Genomic DNA, 25,424 nt, shown 5'->3' on the forward strand with positions numbered 1-25,424 from the left:
TAAACCCATTTTCATGTCTAAAATGTTCCTTGTTGACTTTTCAGATGATTCCTCTGGATTCCTTTGTGGGTCAGAGCGCAGATGGCAAGATGGTGCCCATCGTACCAGGAGGGAACAGCATCCCGCTCACGTTCTCCAACAGGAAGGAATACGTGGAACGAGCTATCGATTATCGCCTGCACGAAATCAATCGCCAGGTAAGGACAAACAAATTTAGAGTTCAATGCCTGACTGTGCGTCATTTATGGCAACAGGCATTGATTTGTATGGAGTTGTCATGTGAAGCGCCATCGCCCCCAGAAGGACAGGTGCATCAAACCAAGATGCTGCGAGGCTGCCGTTTTAATGAAAAATAGTGAGAAAACTGAAAATATAATCAATGGCTAAAACATGGAACAAATCCACACACAGCATACTACAAAGTATGCAAAATAGCATCCAACTGTTAACACTGGGAGAGTCATCTCTTTCCAGTCACATAACAAGTAATTCACGGAGATGACCAGCTCAGCTATGATATTTTTTGCTAGGTGTTTGCTATATGCTACACGTAAGCAGGGGACAACGAAAAGATGAAAGGCTATTAGTGCAAGGATTACGAATCAATTATGGACATTTATTATGGGCCATGCAAATAATTAAGATAGCGTTTCCTAGTGGTAAATTGTAAGTAAAGGAGGTCCCTGCAACTGAAAATGTAATGAACCTATTACTGTGATCTTTACCCAACACCTAGTAACCATTTGTAGACACATGACCTAACCACTTGACGACACCATGACGGACGGCAGTAAGCCATAGTTAACACTCGGTGAGTCCAGTAAACAGTAGACAGAAACAACCAAAAAAGCTACATTATTCAACACCATTGGCAGTGACTAGTCAAACAAATATTGTGCAGCTGTCGGATAAGGTGGCTCACGTTGTCAGAAAGCACAAAGAGTGGTATTTAGAGAAACTGAGGATAGCTTAAGCAGGGTTAGCAACTACCTCATAGTCTTCCTCCTGACATACACACAGATCTAAACAAAGCGTCAGCTCTGCCAGACTTCAGTCCACACCATCTTGTAAATGAAGTATCCCCATACACCTGTGCTAATCTAAAAGCTTATAAACGTCTGGATGCTTACCACTTCTTCGTAGCTGGTACGCGTCGCTGTGCTCCGTTGTGCCGAAAAATGCACTCCGTTGTGCCGTCAAATGGTCCCCCTTGCGCAAATTTTACTAATTTTATAGACCAGTAAAGCACCGGCATTTGCACCTTGTATAAAAATCACTTTTCAGCATGTTGAAAATTTTTACTACAATGAAATGACGTTTTATCTTCTGAACGTCCGCTTCCTATTTTATCCGTTGATGATTTTACAGTTCAATTCGGCGTAATTAGCTTGGAGGTAGCGCACATAAGTTTTCAATACATGTTATGTTCGGAAGAATACAGTTTTAAATCGCTGCTTAATTGCAATAAAAGCAGCTCATTTACGTAGTAAGAAATGGAAACTAATACATTAACGTTAGCTAGTTAGCATTAACTAACTTATTGTATTGAGCGTCTTTGACATGACTCGTACCTACTCAACATAAAATTGTGCGGACACACATCAAACGTACCTTGTAAAAAAAGGTTGCTGCAAATCCTGGAACACAATGAAGGCTTACAGTCCCATTTGATTTCGGGTAAACATGGCAGTCTTCTGTCTTCATCAAAAGCGATACGAATCGCATCATACCATAAAATGCCAAATTGGGCTTAGAACCCGTAAATCACCATCGTAAGAAGTCATGGTTATATTCTCCGTTGTGATTATTGATTTTTGTTTCCAATTAAATGATCATTCAAGTGCTGTCCGCTAGGGTGCTTTCTGCCGTCTGTCATGGCTCTTATTCCACCTGTAAAGGCAACTGGACGTCACGTGCAACGTAGTCTCAAATATTTACTTACGTATCGTTCAGATCCAAAACTTTAATGATTTACTAACACTTACGAGGTGAAGACCTAAAACGTGTGTGAAAATTGAAAACATATTTAAAAACACGAGTGTACATTGCGGCTATATATGTAAATCAGACAAAGTCGTGTGCAAATCTCTCTCCATAATGCCTACACTTACTCACTTCTCACCAAATGACCATACACTGGCAGCACTTTGTGACCTCAAGCAACAGGACTATGGATTGATTGGCCCCGGATTTCTCCTTTTGACGGTCCTGGAGGAAATGGCTGAGAAAGTCCTTGAAAAGTGTTTGAATTGTGCCATGAGAAGGCGTACGAACCCTGACGGTCCTCTGCTCCTCCAATCAGGTGGCGGCCGTGCGCGAAGGCATGTCGTGGATCGTGCCGGTGCCGCTGCTGTCCCTGCTGACGGCCAAGCAGCTGGAGCAGATGGTTTGCGGCATGCCCGAGATCTGCTGCCAGGTGCTGAAGAAGGTGGTGCGCTACCGCGAGGTGGACGAGCAGCACTCGCTGGTGCAGTGGTTCTGGCAGACCTTGGACGAGTTCTCCAACGAGGAGCGGGTCCTCTTCATGCGCTTCGTGTCCGGACGCTCTAGGCTGCCCGCCAACACGGCCGACATCTCGCAGAGGTTTCAGATTATGAAAGTGGACAGAGTGAGTACGGGGTCATTTATATAATCACATGGCTACTCATTTTGAAAGAATCAAGAATCATTTCAAGCTTTTTGGTCAAATGGAACAGAAATTAGAAACAGCCGAGTCAGCAAGATAGTCTTGTAAAAGAAAGAAACCATGTATTTTGCAGAGCCTATATGTATATATACATATATATATATATATATATGGGCAGCACGGCAGCGCAGTGGTTAGCGCATGTGCGGCACAGTTCATGTCTTGGGAACCTCCTGCGTGGGTTCAAATCCAGCTCCAGACTTCCTGTGCGGAGTTTGTATGTTCTCCCCGTGCTTGCGTGGGTTTCCTCCGGGCACTCCGGTTTCCTCCCACATTCCAAAAACATGCATTTCAGGTGAATTGGCCGGTCCAAATTGTCACTAGGTGTGAATGAGCGAGTGAGTTGTCTGTCCCTGTGTGCCCTGCGATTGGCTGGCAACCAGTTCAGGGTGTCCCCTGCCCACTGCCCGATGATTGCTGGGATGGGCTCCAGCACCCCCGCGACCCTACTGAGGATAAGCGGTGTAGCTAATGAGATGAGATATATATATATATATAGATGGATGGATATTATAATCTCGGAGGGGGTACCCTGCCCATCCCTTAGAACGTGTCCAAATATCCCACTGTCCTTTCACGACACCTCTCCATATATATATGAATATATATGTGTGTGTGTGTGTGTAGGTAGGTAAGTGTATCTAGATAAACGTCTACCCATAAAGGCTTGGGTAAAAATGACATTTTCAACGAAAGGAATCCCAAAACACAAGTTTAAAACGCATCGGAGAAATGCATGTACTTGCACGCACCAGATGAGCTTGACAGAGGCTGCAATGATAACAGAAGCCAGAAGATGGCATCAGTGCCTATCAAATTCTCTAGATTGTTTTGTGAATCGCGCACGTGCGCATTCCAGCAGATAACGGGTGTGTGGGGTGTCCTGTGTGCAGCCGTACGACAGTCTGCCTACCTCCCAGACGTGTTTCTTCCAGTTGCGTCTGCCTCCGTACTCCAGCCAGCCCGTCATGGCCGAGCGGCTGCGGTACGCCATCAACAACTGCCGTTCCATCGACATGGACAACTACATGCTCTCTCGGAACGTGGACAACGCCGACGGCTCCGATACCGACTACTGACACTCGCCCAGAGTCGGCACGCACAGATTTTGTCCAATGCCTCACCTCATTGCACCGCTGTTAGGACCCCCAGCACAGATGGGCCACGTTTTACGTTCATTTATGTATTTTTAAACGGCAAAACTTTCATTTGTTCTATTGTCTTAGCAACTATTTTTAAAAAACATTTTCACAAGTGCATTTATTTGTGTGCGTGCGTGAATGCGTGTGTTGCATGGAGTTGTTTATTTCTTTGCAAATGTGCATAGGAGATTCATGAAGGAATTTAGGACATTGTGTACATTGTGTAAAATGCTTCATTTTTTTCAGACACATCCATATTTATTGTTTTATTGCCTTTAGCTGGTTTTCGAAAGCATACGACCCAACAATAAATGCTGCAGAATGGATAATGGGAGTTTGAGTTTTTTTCCCACCCTCCAAAAAGAATAGCATTCAAGCTAACAAGGACAAAAAAATAGGAAGATGTTTGACATGAACAGAAAACATTAATGGAAATCTTATCCTGACCAACAGCAATATCTCTTTTCTATTTCCCCTTATAATTAACTTTCTCGGGGCCCATTATTATCGGCATAAAAAGGTAAAGAAATGCATAAAATCATAATAAAATGAATCGAGATTTCGCTGATTGAAAAAGAAGAGATCAGGCGGGGGGGAAGCATAAGGACACGGCCTGGCAAACTGGTTGAATGGATTAAACAGTTATAAACAAAATGAAATCAATTCAGAAAAACAATAAGCAATTAAGCACTTATGAAATTTAACCTTAAATGTCCGATGCAGGATTCAAAACCAGTTGACCTGAGTACAAAAGTTTTAGACCGCTAAACTACTCCTTTTTTTAAAGTTTTTTACCAAAAAATTTTGACACTGTTGGAAATGTATAAGTAACTAACCATTATCATTACCCTCCTATATTAATTATTAAAGGTCTTGCCAAACAATTGTATTTTCAATTAGGCACAGACGATGTAGTGTCCCCACAATTACGTAAATAAGCGCCGGGGGATTCGAGAAATTGAGTTGACCCATTTAGCTCTTTTCCTCTGCAGCTGTGACGTCATTGAAGGAACACAACACCTTAAAGATCCCGTTAACACAACATGTTAGTGAACAGCGATTGCATACCCCTCATTTTTGCCTGAAGTAATCGGAACTTTGCTTACCCTGTTGCCTTTTTAATGGCTTCTCGTTGGTTTCATGGCTCTTGTGTTGCAGTTGCGATAATTTGGTTTAGTTAACTTCCGCCCGGAACGGCTAAAAGCTTCCTTTTTTGTCTGCTCCCGGTTGGCACTCGTTGGCTGCCCACCGTGTTTTGTTTGACCAGCTATCCTGGCGTTCATGCCGGTTTTGTTGTGTTTCTTGGTCGGTTTATTCCTGGCCAGCTTTGCGTTTATCGCCATAGCTGCTTTTCAGTGTTGGTTCCCAGTTAGCCTGGATGCTCACTGTGTGTTTTTTGATCGGCCAGTCTCACGTTTTTCCGCCGATGCTGCGACCGCCTCTCGCCGATTGCTCACGGTTAGCCCCCGATAGCTCTCTGTGTGTTATTTTTGTCAGTTGGCCCTTTTTTGGTTGCTAGCCTCTCGTTTTACTGCATCCACCTGTGACACAACGCCGAGACATCCTTTACAAAAACTACCAAAATGTTTCTTAAAACAGCTAATCAACACGTAAACCCCGTTTGGTGACTGTCGGGTGCTGATGTTCCTCACATGACATCACAGCTCAAGAATATCAAAGAAGAGACAGGCTGTTTTCAAAATGCTTTATCTCAGAAAGTAATTTTAACGAAGTAAATTACGGTTTAATGCAAAAAAGCATGTACTGTTTCCTCACATTTTGCATGTTTTACCCTACACATGTGCCAGGGCTTTGAATATTAACTGCGTACAAAAACTACATTTTATCGTATCGAGGCTTTTTGTTAGGTATGTGTATTTCGATCGTTACAATATGAAATGCTGTAATTGAAATGAGTAGGGTCAGTTTCGACCCAACGATAAAAACAAAACAAAAAAACTGAAATTGTAAGTCAGTCAACTCAATGACAGCCATCCACACTCTCACTCTTGAGGTGATTGTCATTTTGCCATTTTCCAGGATTCCTGCACAAAAATAATACAAATACCTTTTGAAACAGGTAAGGTCAATTCAGTACAGAACTGGTCATTATTTTCCAGGCAACCATTTCACTGAGACAAATACAGGTAAAACGTCCGGTCCTTGATATGACTACTCGACTGCAAGGCTAGAATGTCACTTGGGGTAATTTTTTTCACCAGCTATGATCTTGGACATAAACTTATAAGGAGGAAACTTATGATAGTGGCAACAGTAAAGAAAAATAAAGCAGAAGTTCATTTTACCATTTTTAAATCGAAATTGACAAGTATACTGCCAAGGGTAAATGTCCCTAAGAACAACACCAAAAAGGAAATAACAACAATATACTGGACTGTCTCAGAAAATTAGAATATTGTGATAAAGCTCTTTATTTTCTGTAATGCAATTAAAAAAACAAAAATGTCATACATTCTGGATTCATTACACATCAACTGAACTATTTCAAGCCTTTTATTATTTTAATATTGCTGAATTTGGCTTACAGCTTAAGAAAACTCAAAAATCCTATCTCAAAATATTAGAATATCATGAAAAAGTATACAAGTAGGCTATTCAACTAATCACCTGAATCATCTAATTAAATCGAAACACCTTGCGAGGGTTTCCTGAGCCTTAAAAACACTCAGCTTGGTTCAGTAAACTAAATCACTGCTGATCTGACTGCTGTCCAGAGGACCATCATTGATACCCTCCATCAGGAGGGTAAGACACAAAAAGAAATTTCTCAAAGAGCAGGCTGTTCACAGAGTGCAGTTTCAAAGCATATCCACAAAAAGTCTGTTGGAAGGGAAAAATGTGGCCGGAAACGCTGCACAACCAAGAGAGATGACTGCAGCCTTAACAAAATTTGTGAAGAAGAGCCGCTTCCAGAATTTGAGGGAGCTTCAAAGACAGTGGGCTGAAGCTGGAGTCCAGGTATCAAAAGCCACAGTTCACAGACGTGTCCGGGAAATGGGCTACAATAGCCGTATTCCCATGGTCAAGCCACTTCTGAACTCAAGACAACGGAAGAAGCGTCTGACTTGGGCTTTGGAGAAGAAGCACTGGACAGTTGCAGAGTGGTCCAAAGTCCTCTTTTCAGACGAAAGCAAGTTTTGCATTTCATTTGGAAGTCAAGGCGCCAGAGTCTGGAGAAAGGCTGGAGAAGAGCAAAATCCAAGTTGCTTGAAATCCAGTGTGAAGTTCCCACTTTCAGCAATGGTTTGGGGAGCCATGTCAGCTGCTGGTGTTGGTCCACTGTGTTTCATCAAGTCCAGAGTAAATGCAACTGTGTACCAAGAGATTTTCGAGCACTACATGCTTCCATCTGCTGAAAAGCTCTATGGAGATGAGTATTTCATTTTCCAGCATGATCTGGCACCTGCCCACAGTGCCAAAATCACCAGTAACTGGTGCACTGACCATGGCATCACTGTCCTTGATTGGCCTGCTAATTCCCCTGACCTGAACCCCATCGAGAATTTGTGGGGTATAGTTAAGAAGAAGATGAAAGACACCAGACCTACAAATGCAAATGAGCTGAAGGCCACTATCGAAGCATCCTGGGCATCAATAACACCTCAGCAATGCCACAGGCTGATTGCCTCCATGCCACGCCGGATTGATGCAGTAATCCGTGCAAAAGGATTCCCAACCAAGTACTGAGTGCATCAATGGACATTTTCAAATGTTTGATTTAGTTTTGCTGTTATAAAATTATTTATTTTACTTGGTCTGAGGAAGTATTCTAATATTTTGAGATAGGATTTTTGAGTTTTTTTCAGCTGTAAGCCAAAATCAGCAATATTCAAATAATAAAAGGCTTGAAATAGTTCAGTTGATGTGTAATGAATCCAGAATGTATGACATTTTTGTTTTTTTTTAATGCATTACAGAAAATAAAGAACTTTATCACAATATTCTAATTTTCTGAGACAGTCCAGTATATTTTTTTGCAATAAAAACAAATTTATTTGACCTCCAGTAACAACTTGGGTAGCAATTATTGCTTTGATATTGAAATCAAGCAATAAAAACAAAGGTTTTGACTTAAAATAATGTCTTTTTAACAATTGACTGTTCTCAGCCAACACGTAGGGGCGGCGCTACAAGGACCAAGCCATCACCTCTGACGAAAAACATGGGAATGTTCCTCTTGGTCGACTTATATAATTCTTCGTATGTCTCCTCGTCAATCTCCACAGTGGTCACTGTCTCCTCTACATCTCCCAGAATCATGTTGAGGTGCTGATCATATGCATGCAGTCGTCCTCGCAGCTCTCCATCGTTCCTCACCTTGACGTAAATTCTCTCATCTAGACTGAGTCTGATCAGGTCGAGAGGTTCTTCAACGGTGTTTGTGCTTGGTTGCTGTTCCACTTCTTTTGCATAAACAGCAATTTTGGTCACAATTTAATTATATCATTTTCGAACAATATGAGCTTTGAACAATTTTTGTCGACATTTTTTACAGCATAAACAACAATATATTCATAGTTAAAGAACACGGTAACAATGTAACTAAGAGATGAGGACGGTGTACTCACATTTTCAGCATATTTTACAGCTGATTTGCGTTACGGATTGCTGTCGACATGCCATCATGGGGCGTGTTACCTAAAACTCAACACGAGATTTTATACAGAGATATAACATACCTGTCAAGCTCCAGGGCTCCATGCCCGTACAAACTGTCGTATTTTCCCGCACAAAATAATCTTACACCATAGTTTTTTTTTCGGAATGATGCATGATGGGAAATCCCCAGGCAGCAGACGCATGCGCACAGTAGAATCAAACTGCTCGCTTCGTTTGCAACGAAAACAACGATACCGAGATAGAGGCTTCCGCGGCGAACTCATTTGACTTGATTGATTTGCCATTTCATGATAATCGGTGTTTACCGGTTGGTACCCATAATTTCCAAATTTGAGTTTTTCCGTACAGATATTCTTGAACGTCGTACACGTCTTAAAATGCATAATAAACGTACTTTGTACGGCAAAAACTTACAGGTTGACAGGTATGATATGAGACATTAAGATTTGGGAATACCATGTCGCACTCACGAGTTGATATTGCAGGAAAACTGGATATTTTCAGTCAAACATGTCATAAAGGCGGGTGTTCCATGTCTTATAGCGCGTCCGCGGTACAGTTCTTTTGTCATGGGTTCAAATCCAGCTACCAGCCCTCCTGTGCGAAGTATGCATGTTCTCCCCATGCTTCCGTGGCTTTCCTCCGGGCACTCCAGTTTCCACCCTCATTTTAAAATCTTGCATGTCCGGCCGGTCCATATTGTCACAAGGTGTGAATGAGTGAGTTGTCTGTCCCTGTGTGCCCTGCGACTGGCTGGCAACCAGTTCATAGTGTCCCCTGCCCACTGCCCAAAGTTGGCTGGGATGGGCTCTAGCACCCCCGCGGTCCTACTGAGGCTAAGCGGTGCAGATAATGGATGGATGTCATAAAGGCTGTTCAGCTTGGTCCAACAACTTTATTGGCAAGGAAACAGAAACAAATGAATGTTTCAAGTTCAAAAGGACTAAATCACCTTCACTACAAGTCTCTCTACATTGTTACCAAAAAGCCATACAGTTGAGAACACAATTACAGGGTTAATTTGTGATCTCTGTACAAGGATAGTGGATGGCAAAATTCATACAAAATAAGTACCCAAATGTGTGATTACAGAATAAATACAGTATGAGTTTTAAAATATATTAAATACAAATGAAAAAATTCTGAAATTTGCTCTTGAAAAATACCATTTTTTTTCCTGACATCTTAAAAACAATCTGAGTATGACTAAATTTCTTCTCATCCTAGACAAAAATAAAGTGATATCATCGGACACAATGTTAAATGTTTGTTTTTAATATCACATAAATTTGTTCAAACCAAGAAGTCTTAAAATAAGACAAGGAAACTGTAGTATGAGGAGCAACCAGCTTGCATGTCATTGAGTATAAATCATCTTTAGGATCGACTTCAGAGATAAAATAAATGAAAGTATATACAAAGTAATAAAACCGTAACTTTTTTTCTGGCATTTATTTTAAAATTAAAAATTAGAAGATCTAAAAAACTCAAACATTAGCGTGGAATTCCCACAACTCTTGTTAGGACAAGCAGCTGGAAAATGAACAAATTAATAAAGTAGAAATAACTATAATAATTTCTTGTAACAATTTTAAGGGCCTCTACTAATCTAAGCATGGCATTTTGTGTTTGTAGAGAAGAGTTAAGAACCGGGTTCGTACACCTTTTTCATGGCCAAATTCAAGCACTTTTTCAGGACTTTTATAATCAAATCTCCAGTTTCTCCAATACCATTAAATGAAGAAATCCAGTGGGAATTTTGCAGAGCCACAGATACATCATTTTTATATAGTAAGTTAACCGTGAATACATTTGTGGTTCTGAACAATACGTAAAGGAAATTTTTTTAGAGGAATTTCCCATGTACAGTAGGTGTTGGGAAAAATGACGGTTATATGTCGCTTACATTTTCAGTTGCGTGAAGTTCTTCTAAATACAATTTACCATTGTAGGACTTCAACTTCACTTATTGCATGGCCTATAATAAATGTCCTTAATTGATACGTGATCCTTGCATTAATACACATTTCATCATGCCCTGTTTAGGTGTAGCATGCACCTGTCCTCTTGGGAGCGACGACACCTCATAGGACAATACCATACAAACTAACGCCAGCTGCCGTTAATCACGAGGAAAGAAGAAATGCAATGGCAAAGCAAGGCCACCAGGGAACAATGTTGGTGTCCTTTTCAAGCAGACTTGTTGAGAAACATTTCAACAATTTCAACATTCATTAGCACTTCGCCCAAGATTCATGCACTTTTCAGTCCTTGAAAACACAATAACATTCAAGTATTTTCAAGGATTTCTGGCACCCGTTCAAACCCTGTAAGTTGCAATATTCACCTGGTTTTATTCATCTTTGAGGAGGCCATTTTAAGTGACTATAGCATAAAAGTAGATCAGGCCTAAACTAATAACCTATCATGGCGCCACTTTAGAAAAGAGGTGAATCGGATTAGTTTCTAGCTGAAGCTCTGTGCTGTCTGTCGTCTTCACTCGCCGCACTTGTTGTTGATTTGGGGGCAAAAAAGTGGTGAATTTTGCTTTTGAAATCAAATCCTACAAACATACTAATCAAAATGTTGTGTTTAAAGGGACAGTGTGTATTATTTAGTGCCTCCAAGGAGTAAAAAAAATGCACGTACCATCATATAGACGTGGATTTTTAAACACTCGTAGGCCGAGAAATTTGCATTTATTTTACAGAAGAATTGCTCCACCTAAAGGAACTGATATATTTGTCTGCCAACTTGCTGCTACGGGAACCCCTAAAAACCTTGTGAGAGGCAGGGCAAAATAAACAAGACAAATTGTGAAGTTTTGTCACAAAAGACAGTTTGGTTGGTTGCACTACATCATACAGGGACCCTACTTATCAATTTTTTCATCATCTTCTGCTTATCCGAGGTCTGGTCACAGGGGGAGCAGCCTTAGCAGGGAAGCCCAGAGGCGGTCCCATGCCAGTCCCACCAGCGTTTCCTCGGTGGTCCCCGGGGCCTCCTGCCGGTGGGACATGCCCGGAACATCTCCTGAGGGAGGCGTCCAGGAGGCATTCTTATCAGATGCCGAGCCACCTTAGCTTGCTCCTCTTAAATCAGAGTTCAACACTGGGTCCCTCCTTGATGATGGAGCTTCTCGCCCTATCTCCAAGGAAGAACCTAGCCACCCTGCGAAGGAAAGTCATTTCAACCGCTCGTATCCAGGATCATCAACCACAGTTCGTAACCATAGGTGAGGGTAGGAACATGGATTGACCGGTAAATCGCGAGCTTTGTCTTTTGACTCGGCTCCTTCTTTATTACAACGATCCAGTACTGGGTCCGCATGACTGAAGATGCTGCACCTAACCGTGTGTCGATCTCCCATTTCATCGTGTTCGAGACCCTAAGATACATATACTCCTCCACTTAGGGCAGGATCTCCTCCCCAACCTGCAAACGGCATGCCACCCTTTTCCGACTGAGAACCACGGTCTCGGACTTTGAGGTCTTAATCTTCGCCCCGGCCGTTTCGCACACTGCTGCGAAAGAGAGCTGAAGATCACGGCTTCATGAAGCCAACAGCATGACATCTGCAAAAAGCAGAGATGCTGATACTCCTAAAATCGGACCCTTTCCGCGCCACGGCTGTGCCTGAAAATTCTGTCCATAAAAGTTGTGAATAGAATCGGTGACAATGGGCAGCTTTGGCGGAGTCCAACTCCCATTGGAAACAAATCCAACTTAATGCTGCCAATCCGGACCAAACTCTAGCATGGGTATTACAGGGGCCGTACAGTCTGGTACCCCTTACTCCCAACTCCCTCCATAGGTCTCCTCGAGGAACACAAGTCCACACATATAAACACAAACACCCATAAACTAGATCGACACACTTCCATGCACTGTCCACGACTCAGCTGATGATAAAGAGCTGATCAAAATAATACACACTGTCCCTTTAAAATTCTTGACATAAAACATTTTTAAGAAATCCCAATGCTTAATTTTCCTTTGAGAAGGCGATAAAGACCACAAGGTTAAAAGAACTTTAGTCTGCGTTTCTGCCATCTTTTTTCATTTTCCTTAACTCCTAACTTCTGCAGGATATTCTGAACCAGTCAAAATATTTGCATAATCACTACCAGTTCAAGGGTATAAAAGCAAAAAAAAAAATCATAAGTGCTTCTAGCAAGACTGGTCTTGGAAAACGCAGGAGAAGTATTCAACTAAATGTAAAAAAATAACATACATTTATGCACATTTGGACAAAAGATTTAACCTAACGTCGAGTGGGAAAATGCCATATTGCCAAACTTCCTGTGGTGAACTTTAGTACTTTGGAACTTTGGTGTAGTCCTCCCTGTGAATGTTCTTGCACAAACAGATGGCCAGAATCATCCCCAGCAGCTGTCAAAAATACAATCATGATCAAACATCTGCTTGCTTTGCTAAAGGCATCCAACTTGAATTCGTGAAGGAATCGTGCCTACCTCAATGAAAGCGATCGCGATGCAGATTCCGAGGACAACCCCGATGTTTGTCAGGAGCCAACTCTCCACGCTGAGAGCACAACCCTAAACACGTCACCAGAGGATGAATTCTCTAGCCGACTACACGTATGGTTCTAGGCGAGGACACACAAGCGGGGATCGCTACCGTGTCGTATACGGGCCAGTCGGGTGTTTGAGCCTCGCAGAATCCGCTCTCCGAGACGTTCAGGGTCGCCGAGGAGATGTTGAGGCACGAACAGGGAAAGAGAAGTTGAGAACTGTTGACGATCACCATGTTTCCATTCCAGTCGCTTTGACCGTTCCAGCCGCAGCATTCCATCTGAAGACGGCGTGAATAAAAAAAAAAAATACTTAAAACACATTGGCGAGATTCTCTGTTGGTACGTGATTCAGTTATTTAGCTGCCAGTGAATTCTTCCCTCTACATTTACATGCAAAGAATAGATCAAGGGTGTCAAACACACAGGCCGAATCAGGCCCGCTAATGGGTTTAATCCGGCTCGCAAGAGAAGCACAACAGAAAAATGAACTACCGTAAATTCCGGCCTATAAGCCACTACTTTTTTCCCCAAACGTTCAACCCTGCGGCTTATTCAGTGATGCGGCCAATTTATGTATTTTTTCTAACAGCCGCAAGCGGCGCTCGAGTACAAAAGGTAAGATTTAGACCGGTGGAATATATGCGAGTGTGTTGCTAGCGTGTTTTTGAATAAAGGAGCGTAGGACGACATCTATATGACTAATCTCTTTCCCATACTGGGGAAGACGACTTTAATGATCTCAGCTATAAGGAGGAAGATGAGCACGGTTTACCATGATTTTTACAAGTACCGCGATTTTTTTAACAGACCCGTTTCCTTGTGTTGCGAGTGTGTTCCTAGTAGCGTTTTGCTACCCTTCACAGACACGGTTTGAGATGAAAGTTATATTATTACAGCTTTGAAAACTCTCTCTGTGTACCGTCTTTCTTTGTAAATATGTGTAACCATGTATAATATGTATTTGCAACTGTATATTTTTGTAATGTATTTTAGAGACTTATTCTGATATGTTTTCCACGGGCGAATCAAAAAGAAGGTGCAAATACAACGGGGGCTGATGGGAAGTGAAGTAAAGGTGAGACGTGTTTGTGGACGCAGCGGACAATAGTGGATATATATTTTTCCCCACCCTTATCTTTGGAAACATAGATTTTTTTCCCTTGGATTATTTTCAACAGGACGCGGACTCTGCAGGTCTGCGTGATATCTTAAGTACCAGTATCATGTTACGTTCAATTTGCCGGCTGTTGTTTTTGGACTGTGTACTTCATTTTCAGTTACAATTGCGGGACTCAAGGTCGGGTTTGGGTTAATTTCGTGATTGTGTTACATGTTTTAATGTGGGCGCGTGCGGCTTATATACAGGTACGGCTTGTGTAAGTACAAAAGCGGTTATCCTCTTAAAATGTGGTGGGTGCTGCTTATAATCAGGTGCGCTCTATAGTCCGGAATTTACGGTACCTCACATTAAACAATAACCCCGCTATGACAAAAATATTATCAAGATAAAACATTCCTTATGGGTCAATATCGATAATTATCGCGAAAATTCTTTTTTTTTATTTTATTGTTTTTGCTTCTGAGTGAAAGATGACAATATCAATCAACCAATCTTTAATGTCAGAACAAAGACGCGTGGTAACAAACTATTACACAGTATTTCACAAGTATGAAGAACTTTAAATAACTTCTCAGAGGCGGGACTGGTTGCAGAGATACACAAGTAGCGTCTTGCTAGTTCACATGTGATAAGTTTTCATTCGTGGGACCAGGGGCTGGTCCGCTAGCACTTGTTTGGGGCTGAATTGTTTTTCCTTTGGTGTGTTGTAGCGGGGAATACTGTTGCCCGTCTTGGTCGGCAAAGTTTGAAGTGCATACAGTGGCTTGCGAAACTATTTGGCCCCCTTGATCTTTGAGACCTTTTCCCACATTTCAGACTTCAAACACCAAGATATAAAACTGTAATTTCTTGTAAAAAATCAACAACAAGTAGGACACAATCATGAAGTGGAACACACTTTATTGAATATTTTCAACTTTTTTAACAGATAAAAAACGAAAAAGTGGGTGTGCAAAATTATTTAGCCCCATCGAGATAATACGTTGTAGCGCCACCTTTTGCTGCAATTACAGCTGCAAGTCGCATGGGGTATGTTTCTATCAGTTTTGCACATCTAGAAACTGATATTTTTGCCCGTTCCTCCTTGCAAAACAGCTCGAGCTCAGTGAGGGTGGATGGAAAGCGTTTGTGAACAGCAGTTTTCAGTTCTTTCCACAGATTCTCAATTGGATTGAGGTCTGGACTTTGACTAACACCTCGATATGTTTTTTGGTGAACCGTTCCATTGTAGCTTTTGCTTTATGTTTTGGATCATTGTCTTGTAGGAAGACAAATCTCCGTCCCAGTCTCAGGTCTTTCGCAGACTCCATCAGTTTTTCTTCCAGAATGGTCCTGTATTTGGCTCCATCCATCTTCCCATAAATTTTAACCATCTTCCCTATCCCTGCTGAAGAAAAGCAGTCCAAAACCATGATGCTGCCACCACCATGTGTGACTGTGGGGATGGTGTGTTGAGAGTAGTGAGCTGTGCTGCCTGTGCGCCAAACATAACGTCTTGAATTGTTGCCATTTTGGTCTCATCTGACCGGAGCACCTTCTTCCACATGTTTGATGTGTCTCCCAGATGGCTTGTGGCAAACTTTAAACAAAACTTTTTATGGATATCTTTAAGAAATGGCTTCCTTCCTGCCACTCTTCCATAAAGGCCATATTTGTGCAGTATACGACCGATTGTTGTATTCTGGACAGATTCTCCCACCTCAGCTATAGACCGCTGCTGTTCATCCAGAGAGATCATGGGCCTCTTGGCTGCATCTCTGATCAGTTTTCTCCTTGTATGAGCTGAAAGTTTAGGGGGACGGCCTGATCTTGGTAGATTTGCAGTGACCTGATACTCCTTCTATTTCAATATTATTGCTTGTACAGTGCTCCTTGGGATGTTTAAATCTTGGGAAATCTTTTTGTATCCAAATCCAGCTTTAAACTTCTCCACAACAGTATCTTGGACCTGTGTGGTGTGTTCCTTGTTCTTCATGATGCTCTCTGCGCTTTAAACAGACCTCTGAGACTATCACAGTGCAAGTGCATTTATACAGAGACTATATTTCACACAGGTGATTCCATTTATCATCGTTAGTCATTTAGATCAACATTGAATCATTCAGAGATCCTCACTGAACTTCTGGAAAGAGTTTTCTGTACTGAAAGTAAAGGGGCTGAATAATTTTGCACACCCACTTTTTTTTTTGTTAAAAAAGTTTAAAATATCCAATAGTGTGTTCCACTTCATGGTTGTGTCCCACGTAGGGTTGATGCTTCGCAAGAAATTAAAAGTTTTTTATCTTGATGTTTGAAATGTGGCAAAAGGTCACAAAGTTCAAGGGGGCCAAATAGTTTCGCGTGCCACTGTAATGAATATTGACTGCCGCACGAGTTGATTCGATCATGATCTTTACACCATGATGTCAAATGTGTTGGCAAAACTGAAGCGAGCACTTTCATAATCAGTGACGTGGACGCAATTTCGAATGACTTACATTTCTCTGAATGAAGTCCCATGCTTGCTCTGTGGATGAGCTGTTGCCCCGATAGTTTTCCAAGACTTTGGTGACGATCTTAGACATCTCTTCATTTAACTGGAGGAAAACATATTGGGAGTGTGAAATGAGAGCATAAACAACTTTGTACTGCTTTGATTATTTAGTAATTCATATTCAATTCATTTTTTTTAGTTAGACTTTACTATTCATGAGACGAAGAATGACGTTTCCAATGTGGAGATGTAAGTACTTGCTTCAACAGTTTTCATTTCTACTGATTCCAGTCTGACGTCAAAAAAAGCTTATAAATAAATTATTCAAATTAAGATTCTGAATGTAGTTCAAAAGTGACGTTATTGTATAGCACAGTGACAGGCTGTGCGTTTCACACCTAGGCCTTCAGTAGTGCTACATTTAAATCAATCCAAGGGTCAATAAATATTTTATGGCTATTAAACATTTACTGCAGCTACAGTTACTACACATATAAAGAAGCATCAATGATAACCTCATGATAAAGCAACATTTTAGTCACCAAAATCTATTATCCTTTCATTCCCAAAAAGTTTTCAATAACTATATCTGTGCCTTTTAGTTTCATCAAAAAAATATTTTCCATCACCATTGAAGATAATGCTGAAAGTCAAGCCTGTCCTATTACTGACATAGGTTTTTATTCCGTTTTACGTCTGAAAAAGTCAGTTTGAAAGAAACAGTCAACACAGGGATCTTTTTATATTTCTTTTTTTTCCGGCCAGCTAATTATAGTTTGCAAAACCACTGGCATTTCCTTACCTCTGAGAAGGCCCTGCTCCGCCAACTCGAAATCTGATTGGCTAAACCAACAGCTTGATCTACACTGATGTTATGCCCTAGTGGATGCTGAACTGATTGTGAAGGCCTCCAGGTAGATTTCTAATCCTAACAACAACTAATGGCTGAAATGTGATCGATTAAATTCTTAAATATACAAGCAGACATCTGGAAGCGGTACAATCAGGGGAAAAGCAATGAAATTAAGATGATAGACAATTTTGCACTATTAAGTTTTCATGGACAAAAAGTTTTAGGCAAGCACAGAAGGCCCTGACGGCCCACCACTGTCGAAACGATGATTTGCAGATGCAAGTATACAATTACTAACGTAACTATTGAAATTTCTAGTGGGCCTTTGTCTCTATTAGGAAATGCTTCTTCCCTCGGCACCAGGGGGCACTGCAAACCAACTTTGTTTTGTTTTCAATGACACTATGGAGTGGTTTGACCACAAATTTCGAATAATTTCCTCTTGAGTCTACAGCTATTTCTTTGTATCCACGTTGATTGTTGTGTTGTGTTCTGGAGGTGCGCGCGCCCTTCAGCACATAATAAGATGTTGCTAATGCTTACCACGCCCTTCTGGAAGTAGATGAGGGCGCCGGCTACAATCTCGGCAATGAGGATCAGCAAAAGGCAGGTGAAGTACTGAAAAGAAAGGAGGAATCAATGCAAAACAACACACAAGACCTACAGTGCCTTGCAAAAGTATTGCCGCCCCAAAGAACGTCTCGTCATATTGACATAGTTCAGGCTTCAAATGTAAAGATATGAAACAAAAAAATGTTTTCTAAAAATCAACTACATGAGAGACACAATTGTGAGAAAAATGTATTCGACATTTTATATCGTGCTAAGAATAATAAATTGCAAGAATAGTTAATACGGTACTTTGTACAAACTCCTTTTGCAGCAATCACAACCTTTTTGCGTATGTCTCAAGAGGTTTTGCACCTCTTTAAACAAAAATATTTTCCTATTCTCCCTTAGAAAACAGCTCAAGTTTCCTAAGTTTTGACGGTGATCTTTTGTGCACACCATTTTTCAGATCTTTCCACAAAAGATTTAAAGGATTGAGGTCTGGACTTCGGCTTGGCTATTCTAGCACCTTTATATTGCTAGTTTTAAAACATTCCATTGTAGATTATGTTTTATGTGTAGGGTCGTTGTCCTGCTGGAAAGTGAACCTGATTGAGCTGTCTGTTCTCCAGTGTCTCGTTTCACAGACCGCTGAGCCAATCGCAGAGCGGGTACATATAAACTAAGACTTAATGACACACAGGTTGACTCTGTCTTCGTTGGTTTAGGTCGACAGTGGATTTTAGCAACACCTACGGTACTTTTCTTTTTTTTTTTTGTAAATATAATATAAAATGTTAAAATCATTTTGTTCCATCTCATGATTAATAGATCCGACAGCGCGTGTTTTCAGCCAGTTAGAAGGCGAGGCAGTCGACAGCCCGGCCGCTGTTTATATCACGCACAATGCATGGCATGCCTAACAGCTTCACCATCAACTCAATGTGCATAGAATCAATGGGAACCAAAACAAAGTTATTTTTTCTACAGTAAGTGTTTTGTTTTTATTAAGCTGCTGTTGGGTCGGTCAGTTTTCAGTGAGAGAAGTTTGTAAGTTACTGCGGCCTCTTGCACTTTCTTTGAGTATATCAATGAGCACTCGTCATATGACAATAACAAATACAAGCGAAGGCGGAGTTTTGTAATTAAAGTCAAACTTGGAAATTATGTTATCCTCTATGTACAATTTCCTCATACAAATTTGAATCTATTTCTATGTATGGTTGATACGTGGCTTCTGACTTCCTCATAGATCGCCAACATTTTGCATCCACTCCTACAAGGTTAAAAGCATCTTTGGACTTGCCATGAATATAACTCTGTGTATAATAATTGAGTCTTTTTTCTACTGCCTTTTGAGATACGTTTGCATAAAAAAGAAGAAATGATGATACCGGAACTATGGTGGGCGTGACCTAGCAATCTGTCAGATCTATTGTGTCTCATATATTGTTGATTCTTAGAAAAAATTCCGTGTATTAGCTTTAAATTTGAAGCCTGAAACGTGGCAATATGACAAAAACTTCTTGGGAAAGGGGAGTGTATTTCACTAGGCACTGTATTTGAAGACACTAAATATTCATTTTCAACAGATACATTTTATTATGACCTTTATGATTATAGAAAAAAACATTGTAAAGACTTGATTTTGATTTAAGTATTTTTTTCTCTGATCCAGCAAAACCAAGATTTTCCCATGATCCTATGAATTTCACCCCAACTCACTATGCCAAGCAGACAGCGGATCTCATAAATGGTTCCCAAGCAGCCGAGGAAGCCCATAAGCATGGCAAAAGAGCCGACTCCAATCAGGATGTAGCACGCCGCCTTGACAGCTATAGAGTCATCTGCAAGGGAAGGAACGACAGTGCGCAGGTCAGAACATACAAAGTCATCCTAAAGGAGAGGCCATTTTGAGTTGAAGTTTTAACTAATAATATTAAACTGTCATTTGTTGCATATGTAATTTGTTTATGCCTTTATCCTCTGCTGCAAGTAATGCACTTGAAAAATAAAAAACCCTAGTCTCAGAATTATTTTAATGCTTAACAATCGGTGTTAATTAACAGGACAGCCCCGCCACCCAATCTATACATAAAACAGATATTTGAAAAAAAAAATGGAAACAAGAAAATGGGTCATTTTTGAATTTTTCAAATTCTTCTTCTTTGCCTATGCTTATTGTTCGGATATTGCAAAATTTCGAAAACAGTAAACTTTGGTGACAACGCAGAAAAGAAAACTATTATACTTTTGAGAATTCTACTCCAGCACTTTGTTATCAAGTGTTTTAAAGGTAAAGATCAGTTTAGTGTCAGGCTGTTAGGGTCTGGTACGTCTCCTTCCACCAGAGGGTACCAACCGGGCTTGGTACTGGACACAGGTGTGTCCAATCGCCACACACCTTTCCCTAATTACCCTTTATAAGGACATTTTGGACAGCACAAGTTGTTGGGGAACTTTTATTTTTGTCTTTTATCGCTATGTCAGATATTTTTGTTTGTTTTCCTTTTCTGGTTCGGACACTTGTTTTTGATGGCTACTTAAGTCATTTCACTTTCACTGTCATTGCTACAGTCTCTTTGTTTTTTGTTTTTTTACCTATTTCTCATTTGGACATTTTGTTAGTAGTTTAGTGCCCACTTGATCGTTACTTTCATTGGATTTTCACTGCCAAGCCAGGAAAGTTTCTTAGTTATTTTGTTACCACTTGTATGTTTGTTACTTTGTGTATGGTTTTGTCATGAGGTACTTTTCTGCCTGGCAGGCAGGATGCAGCGCAAGGCCAGGTAGGGAAAGGTGCTAAAATGTGCCTGTCAGTCAATTACTCAGGCAACTGAGACTGGCAGAGGACGCAGGCTGGGAGAGGGCTGCTATCTAAATAGAAACACAGCACTTTGAAAGAATCATTGGTATCAATACCAGGAGAACAGAAGCGATCAGATCCAAGTACTTGCTTAGTATTGATAACCTGGATATTTGGATTGATCCGCCCACCCCTTAGTAACGCGGATAGAAAAAAACAAAAACGCAAGACTGACATGATTAGTGCACACGCACACAAAGGACACCCAAGAGCACTGAGATCATCTTTAACTCTCGACTGTGTGGGCTTTATCCAAGATGTGAGTGCAAGTGATGACCAAGAAGTGCACGCCCCCACGCTGCATGGGCTTCACTAGACTGGTGACGAATGCACTGGTGAGTAAGGCAGTGAGCGCACTGGGCTGATGTGATGCATGTTGATACCCAACAAGGAAGAAAGGGTCCAGTGTCTGAGGGGGGGGACACCTGCAGCCATGCCACGGACAAGGGACAAATGTCCTTGTCTCCATTAAGACAGGCTCTCTTTCTTGCTTACTCTATCTTGTTGAGAAAAAAAAGGAAATACGAATCAGTACAAATTTATATTTATCACAGAATTAGTTTCAGATTATAGAAGCTTTTGAATGTATAAACTACGCCTGATCAAGATTTTCCTTCAAAGACCATTGGTTGTTCATATCAGCAATTTAAGTTATTCACATCTTATAGCAGACAAAAACAATCGTATTTGTGGAGCGAAATAAAATTTATAGGATTTACAGAAAGTGTGCAATATTTACTTGAACAAAAGTAGGCAAGTGCATACATTTGGGCTTCCGAACCAAAAAGGCACATCAATATTTAGTAGATCCTTTTGCAGAGATAAGTCTCTAAATGTTTTACACAGCTGAAGTATTTTGATCGTGTTTCTTTACACAGGGTTTATACACCTCTTTATGGATAAATTTGAGCACGTTTTAAGGACTTTCAATGCCGATTTTCCAATTTCCCCAGTACCATTAAATGAAGAAATTCGGTGGGAATCATATATTTAACAGAGCCAAATATACATCTGTGATTTACATATGCTGCAAGGACTTGCCTTTCACACAAAAAAGTGCTGTATTTGCGCATTAATTGATTAGTCAGGATTTATCACTGATGCATACAATTGCATAACTTTGAATGCAACGGTAATCAAACCCAGATTAAGCAGTCCTATAGTATCACCAACTTGCATTGATCTTTTGTTATGAAAGGAGCACTGAGAACACAACTCAGTTCGAATTCTCATCTGGTTAATGATAGCTGGCACTTAGCAAAGCAAAAAAAAAAGCACACACTGTAGCCAGATGACACGCATAAGTGTAGTCATCTGAACATGGAAGCAACGCTTACTTTTGGAACGTCAGTTAAGAATGGAAAGCTTTTTTCTTTTAGGGAACAAATGTTTAGTTGGATAAAACATATAAGTCAGACGCAGTTCCATAGAATACTAAAAGCCATTAAAAAATCCCAGTCTTGTTGAGGACCTAAGTGATGTTATTAACCCTTTTCAAGGTAAAAAAAAAAAAAAAGTATGTGCCTGAATGTAAAAAGCTGAAACTGTTACTCTGCTTCTATCTGTCTTATAGATATTCAAAGCAACCTAAACATTCCAAGAGCCTGAAGCCAGACCTTGGCCCGTTTTCATCGTGTTAATCCTGGCTACATACTTTCATTGTAGACTGCTTCGCTGAAAACCAGTGGAATATTATCCTATTTAGTGCTGTTATCTCGGTTTTGAAAACTTTGTGAATCTTCAGTCCTAAATGGATTTTGTCCTTGGTAACCCCAGTTTTTAATAGGAATTCAGTTTCACTTACTCAGCACAACTATGAAACTCTGATTGTCCAGGAGGAGCCATAATCCAAAGCCCAGGATGACGGCTCCAAGAAGCTGAAAGAAGAAAATAGCGCTTTAGTCAGGTATCACCAGTGTTAAAACCAACCTGTAACTGAGGACGCAACTCATTATGGTGATGCCTCTACATACGAGCTTAATTTCTTCCAAAATTGTGCCAGTAGCCCGAATTGCTAGTGCAACGACCACATTTTCCCAATATGAAATAATTAAAAACTAGTTGGCCCATTTTCAACCTCCCAAAAGGATCAAAAGAACCCAAAATTGCTATAAACCACATCTTGGATTATCGCATAGAGTAATTAAACATGCGAAAACCGTAAGAAAATAAATAAGATGATGCACCGACACTTCGCGCTTCGGTTATCGCTGGTTAACGGTTTCGCGGGTTTTCATCATGCGATGTGATCTGCGTTCTGATTGGCTAAACAGAGGAACATATTTTGGGTATTTGATACAGCCCCGTTCTTACTTTCTTACTTTCACCATTTTCATGCTACACTAACAGACAACTGTGAGCACAAGCTTCAAATTAGCCTTGAAACGCTCTCCCACTGTTCCTGCTTCCTAATGTGTTGCGAGTCCTGAACAACTCTGATAAAAGCAAGATGAAAGCAGATAGGGACAACACAAGATAAAGCATAAGGGATTTTTGAGCTTAGTTGGACATTGTGAATACATACATAAAAGGGAGAGTATTTTACTTTTAACTTATTAAGAAAACTTCAAACGAGACATCCCACCTTTAAGCAATATAGTGGCTGTATCCATCCAATGAACATATTTGATTTCCTATTTTTTTGTACTTTTATATGCACAAACTTTCAGAAAGTCAGTGTTTCCTTTGAGTGGACTTAGTGATATAGGCACTTCAAGTAACTATGGAATTGTTTTTCACATAATAGTAGAAGAAATAGATCAAAAAAACAACGACTTTGTATTGAAAGATTGTTCAAATTACATTTTGTTGATAAAATACACGCTAAAATACATGACAAAATACACACAAAAAAAGAAAATGAATGAGGGAATACAAAAAAAATTGCATTTATGTCATATACTTAGGTATTAGGTGATTTATTTTGGGTTCATTATTTGGATTGGAGGTATTTGTAGGTATTTATACATGCATTTCCACATATGGCAGGACTGATCCTCCAATGAGGAGCAGGCCCTTAAAACAAGGTGGTAATTTTATTTGTGTTTCAGATTTCAACCAGGCGTTCTTGTTTTCAGTTCCAGCCTCAAGTTTTGATTTTTGCCCATCCCTATAACATATTGTTATGTGATGATAAAAATGATAAATACTCACAAAGAAAATAAGGTTGAAGAGGAACAGGAAGTACTTGATCGCCGTCACACAGCCTTTACCCATGATCCTTTATCTGTTAAGGTAAGAGAAGGCATGTTTGTCATTCCGCAGGAAATGTAGACGACATAGTTTTAGCATTACAGAGTGCAAAGCAGTAAACCTTCTTCACGGAAAACAAAATATAAGCAAATACACACACACCGACTGTACAAACCCATTCTAAGATGTTAAGACGGACAAAAGCAACTGGAGTAGGTAAAAAATAGGGGGGGAAGGTAAACAAGAAAAAAAATGAAGGTTTTGTTGGGAATAAGCCTCCTGGCTTTAGCTTGCTTCATGTTCCAAAAACGTGCAACAAGCCTGAGCCAGTCTTCTAGATAGAAAAGGACAAAGGGAACTCAAAGGGTGCTGTTGATTTCAATTCATTGATTCCAGTGCATTCATGTCAAAGTAGCTGGGAATCCACATTCTGTGGTTATTGCATTTGCAGTAGATACTGTATCAAGGGCAATAGGCAGTCTTTATCGAGAGAACAGCAGAAAATGTCATTGGTGTCCCCCTCATGCCCGTCCTGGACATTACGACTCATGCCTCACCTGCAGAGCCACCAGGACACAGGGAAAAGACTATAGAGTCACAGAGCGAGAACCAGCAGGCTCAAGGACAGTTTTCAGACTGTCAGGACTCTGATTTCTTTCCCTGCACTACCCTCTCCCACCCCTTTGCCTTCTGTAAAATCAATGCAAAACTGTTCTATTTAGGTTCCGGCTGTACAGCGGAGATAACAGATATATATTTTTTACCTTGCTGCTATTTGGTATTTGTATTGTGTCTTAATTTGTTGTTGTACATGGGGAAGAGAAAGTAATTTCGTCTGTGTTGTATTTTTGCATACAGCATATTTGACAATAAAGTTCAAAGTTGGGGGTTGTTGGGAGAGAATTTGATACAGCCATCTATACGCTATGATTTATTGTACTGATACTCCATCCATCCATCATCTGCACTGCTTATCCTCAGTAGGGTCGCAGGGGTGCCGGAGCCCATCCCAGCTATCTTCGGGCAGTGGGCAGGGGACACCCTGAACTGGTTTCCAGCCAGTCACAGGGCACACAGAAACATACAACTCACTCTCTCATTCACACCTAGGGACAATTTGGAACGGCCAATTAACCCAACAGTCATGTTTTTGGAATGTGGGAGGAAACCGGAGAACACGGGGAGAACATGCAAACTTCACACAGGAAGGTTTGATCCTATGACCTCAGAACTGTGCTGCACACGCGCCAACCACTGCGCTTCCTTGCTGCCACTGTACTGATAGTGTATTCAAAACATAAATACATTTTTTTTTAAAGAAAAAAAAATCCCTAGAAACTGTAATTTCAATCCTATTCTAAATGG

At 40.7% G+C, this 25,424-nt stretch overlaps 2 protein-coding genes and 1 pseudogene across 3 annotated transcripts in view; 1 reads left to right on the forward strand and 2 right to left on the reverse strand.

Moving 5' to 3' along the window:
- herc1 (HECT and RLD domain containing E3 ubiquitin protein ligase family member 1) overlaps positions 1-4,157 on the forward strand; it is a 95,181-nt gene extending 91,024 nt beyond the window's left edge. For both annotated transcript variants that reach the window (XM_088334068.1, XM_088334069.1), the window contains exons 77-79: positions 45-197; positions 2,303-2,608; positions 3,580-4,157. In XM_088334068.1, the coding sequence (XP_088190194.1) occupies positions 45-197; positions 2,303-2,608; positions 3,580-3,765 (645 nt within the window). In that variant the 3' untranslated portion in view covers positions 3,766-4,157. The remainder of the gene's footprint in view (positions 1-44; positions 198-2,302; positions 2,609-3,579) is intronic.
- A 3,796-nt stretch (positions 4,158-7,953) lies between these two features.
- Positions 7,954-8,283, reverse strand: LOC148367232 (U6 snRNA-associated Sm-like protein LSm3 pseudogene; annotated as a pseudogene).
- Positions 8,284-9,344: 1,061 nt separating this feature from the next.
- LOC148367233 (CD82 antigen-like) overlaps positions 9,345-25,424 on the reverse strand; it is a 31,505-nt gene continuing 15,425 nt past the window's right edge. Inside the window, exons 2-9 of the mRNA XM_088334070.1 lie at positions 24,021-24,093; positions 22,672-22,744; positions 19,727-19,848; positions 17,996-18,070; positions 16,604-16,702; positions 13,111-13,284; positions 12,945-13,028; positions 9,345-12,861 (exon numbers count right to left, since the gene is read on the reverse strand). Coding sequence (XP_088190196.1) covers positions 12,784-12,861; positions 12,945-13,028; positions 13,111-13,284; positions 16,604-16,702; positions 17,996-18,070; positions 19,727-19,848; positions 22,672-22,744; positions 24,021-24,083 — 768 coding nt within the window. The 5' untranslated portion in view covers positions 24,084-24,093 and the 3' untranslated portion in view covers positions 9,345-12,783. The remainder of the gene's footprint in view (positions 12,862-12,944; positions 13,029-13,110; positions 13,285-16,603; positions 16,703-17,995; positions 18,071-19,726; positions 19,849-22,671; positions 22,745-24,020; positions 24,094-25,424) is intronic.

This window comes from Urocampus carinirostris, chromosome 4, assembly GCF_059441175.1.
Source record: "Urocampus carinirostris isolate Australia breed hairy pipefish chromosome 4, RoL_Ucar_1.0, whole genome shotgun sequence".
In the NCBI taxonomy this organism is placed as follows: Eukaryota; Metazoa; Chordata; class Actinopteri; order Syngnathiformes; family Syngnathidae; genus Urocampus; species Urocampus carinirostris.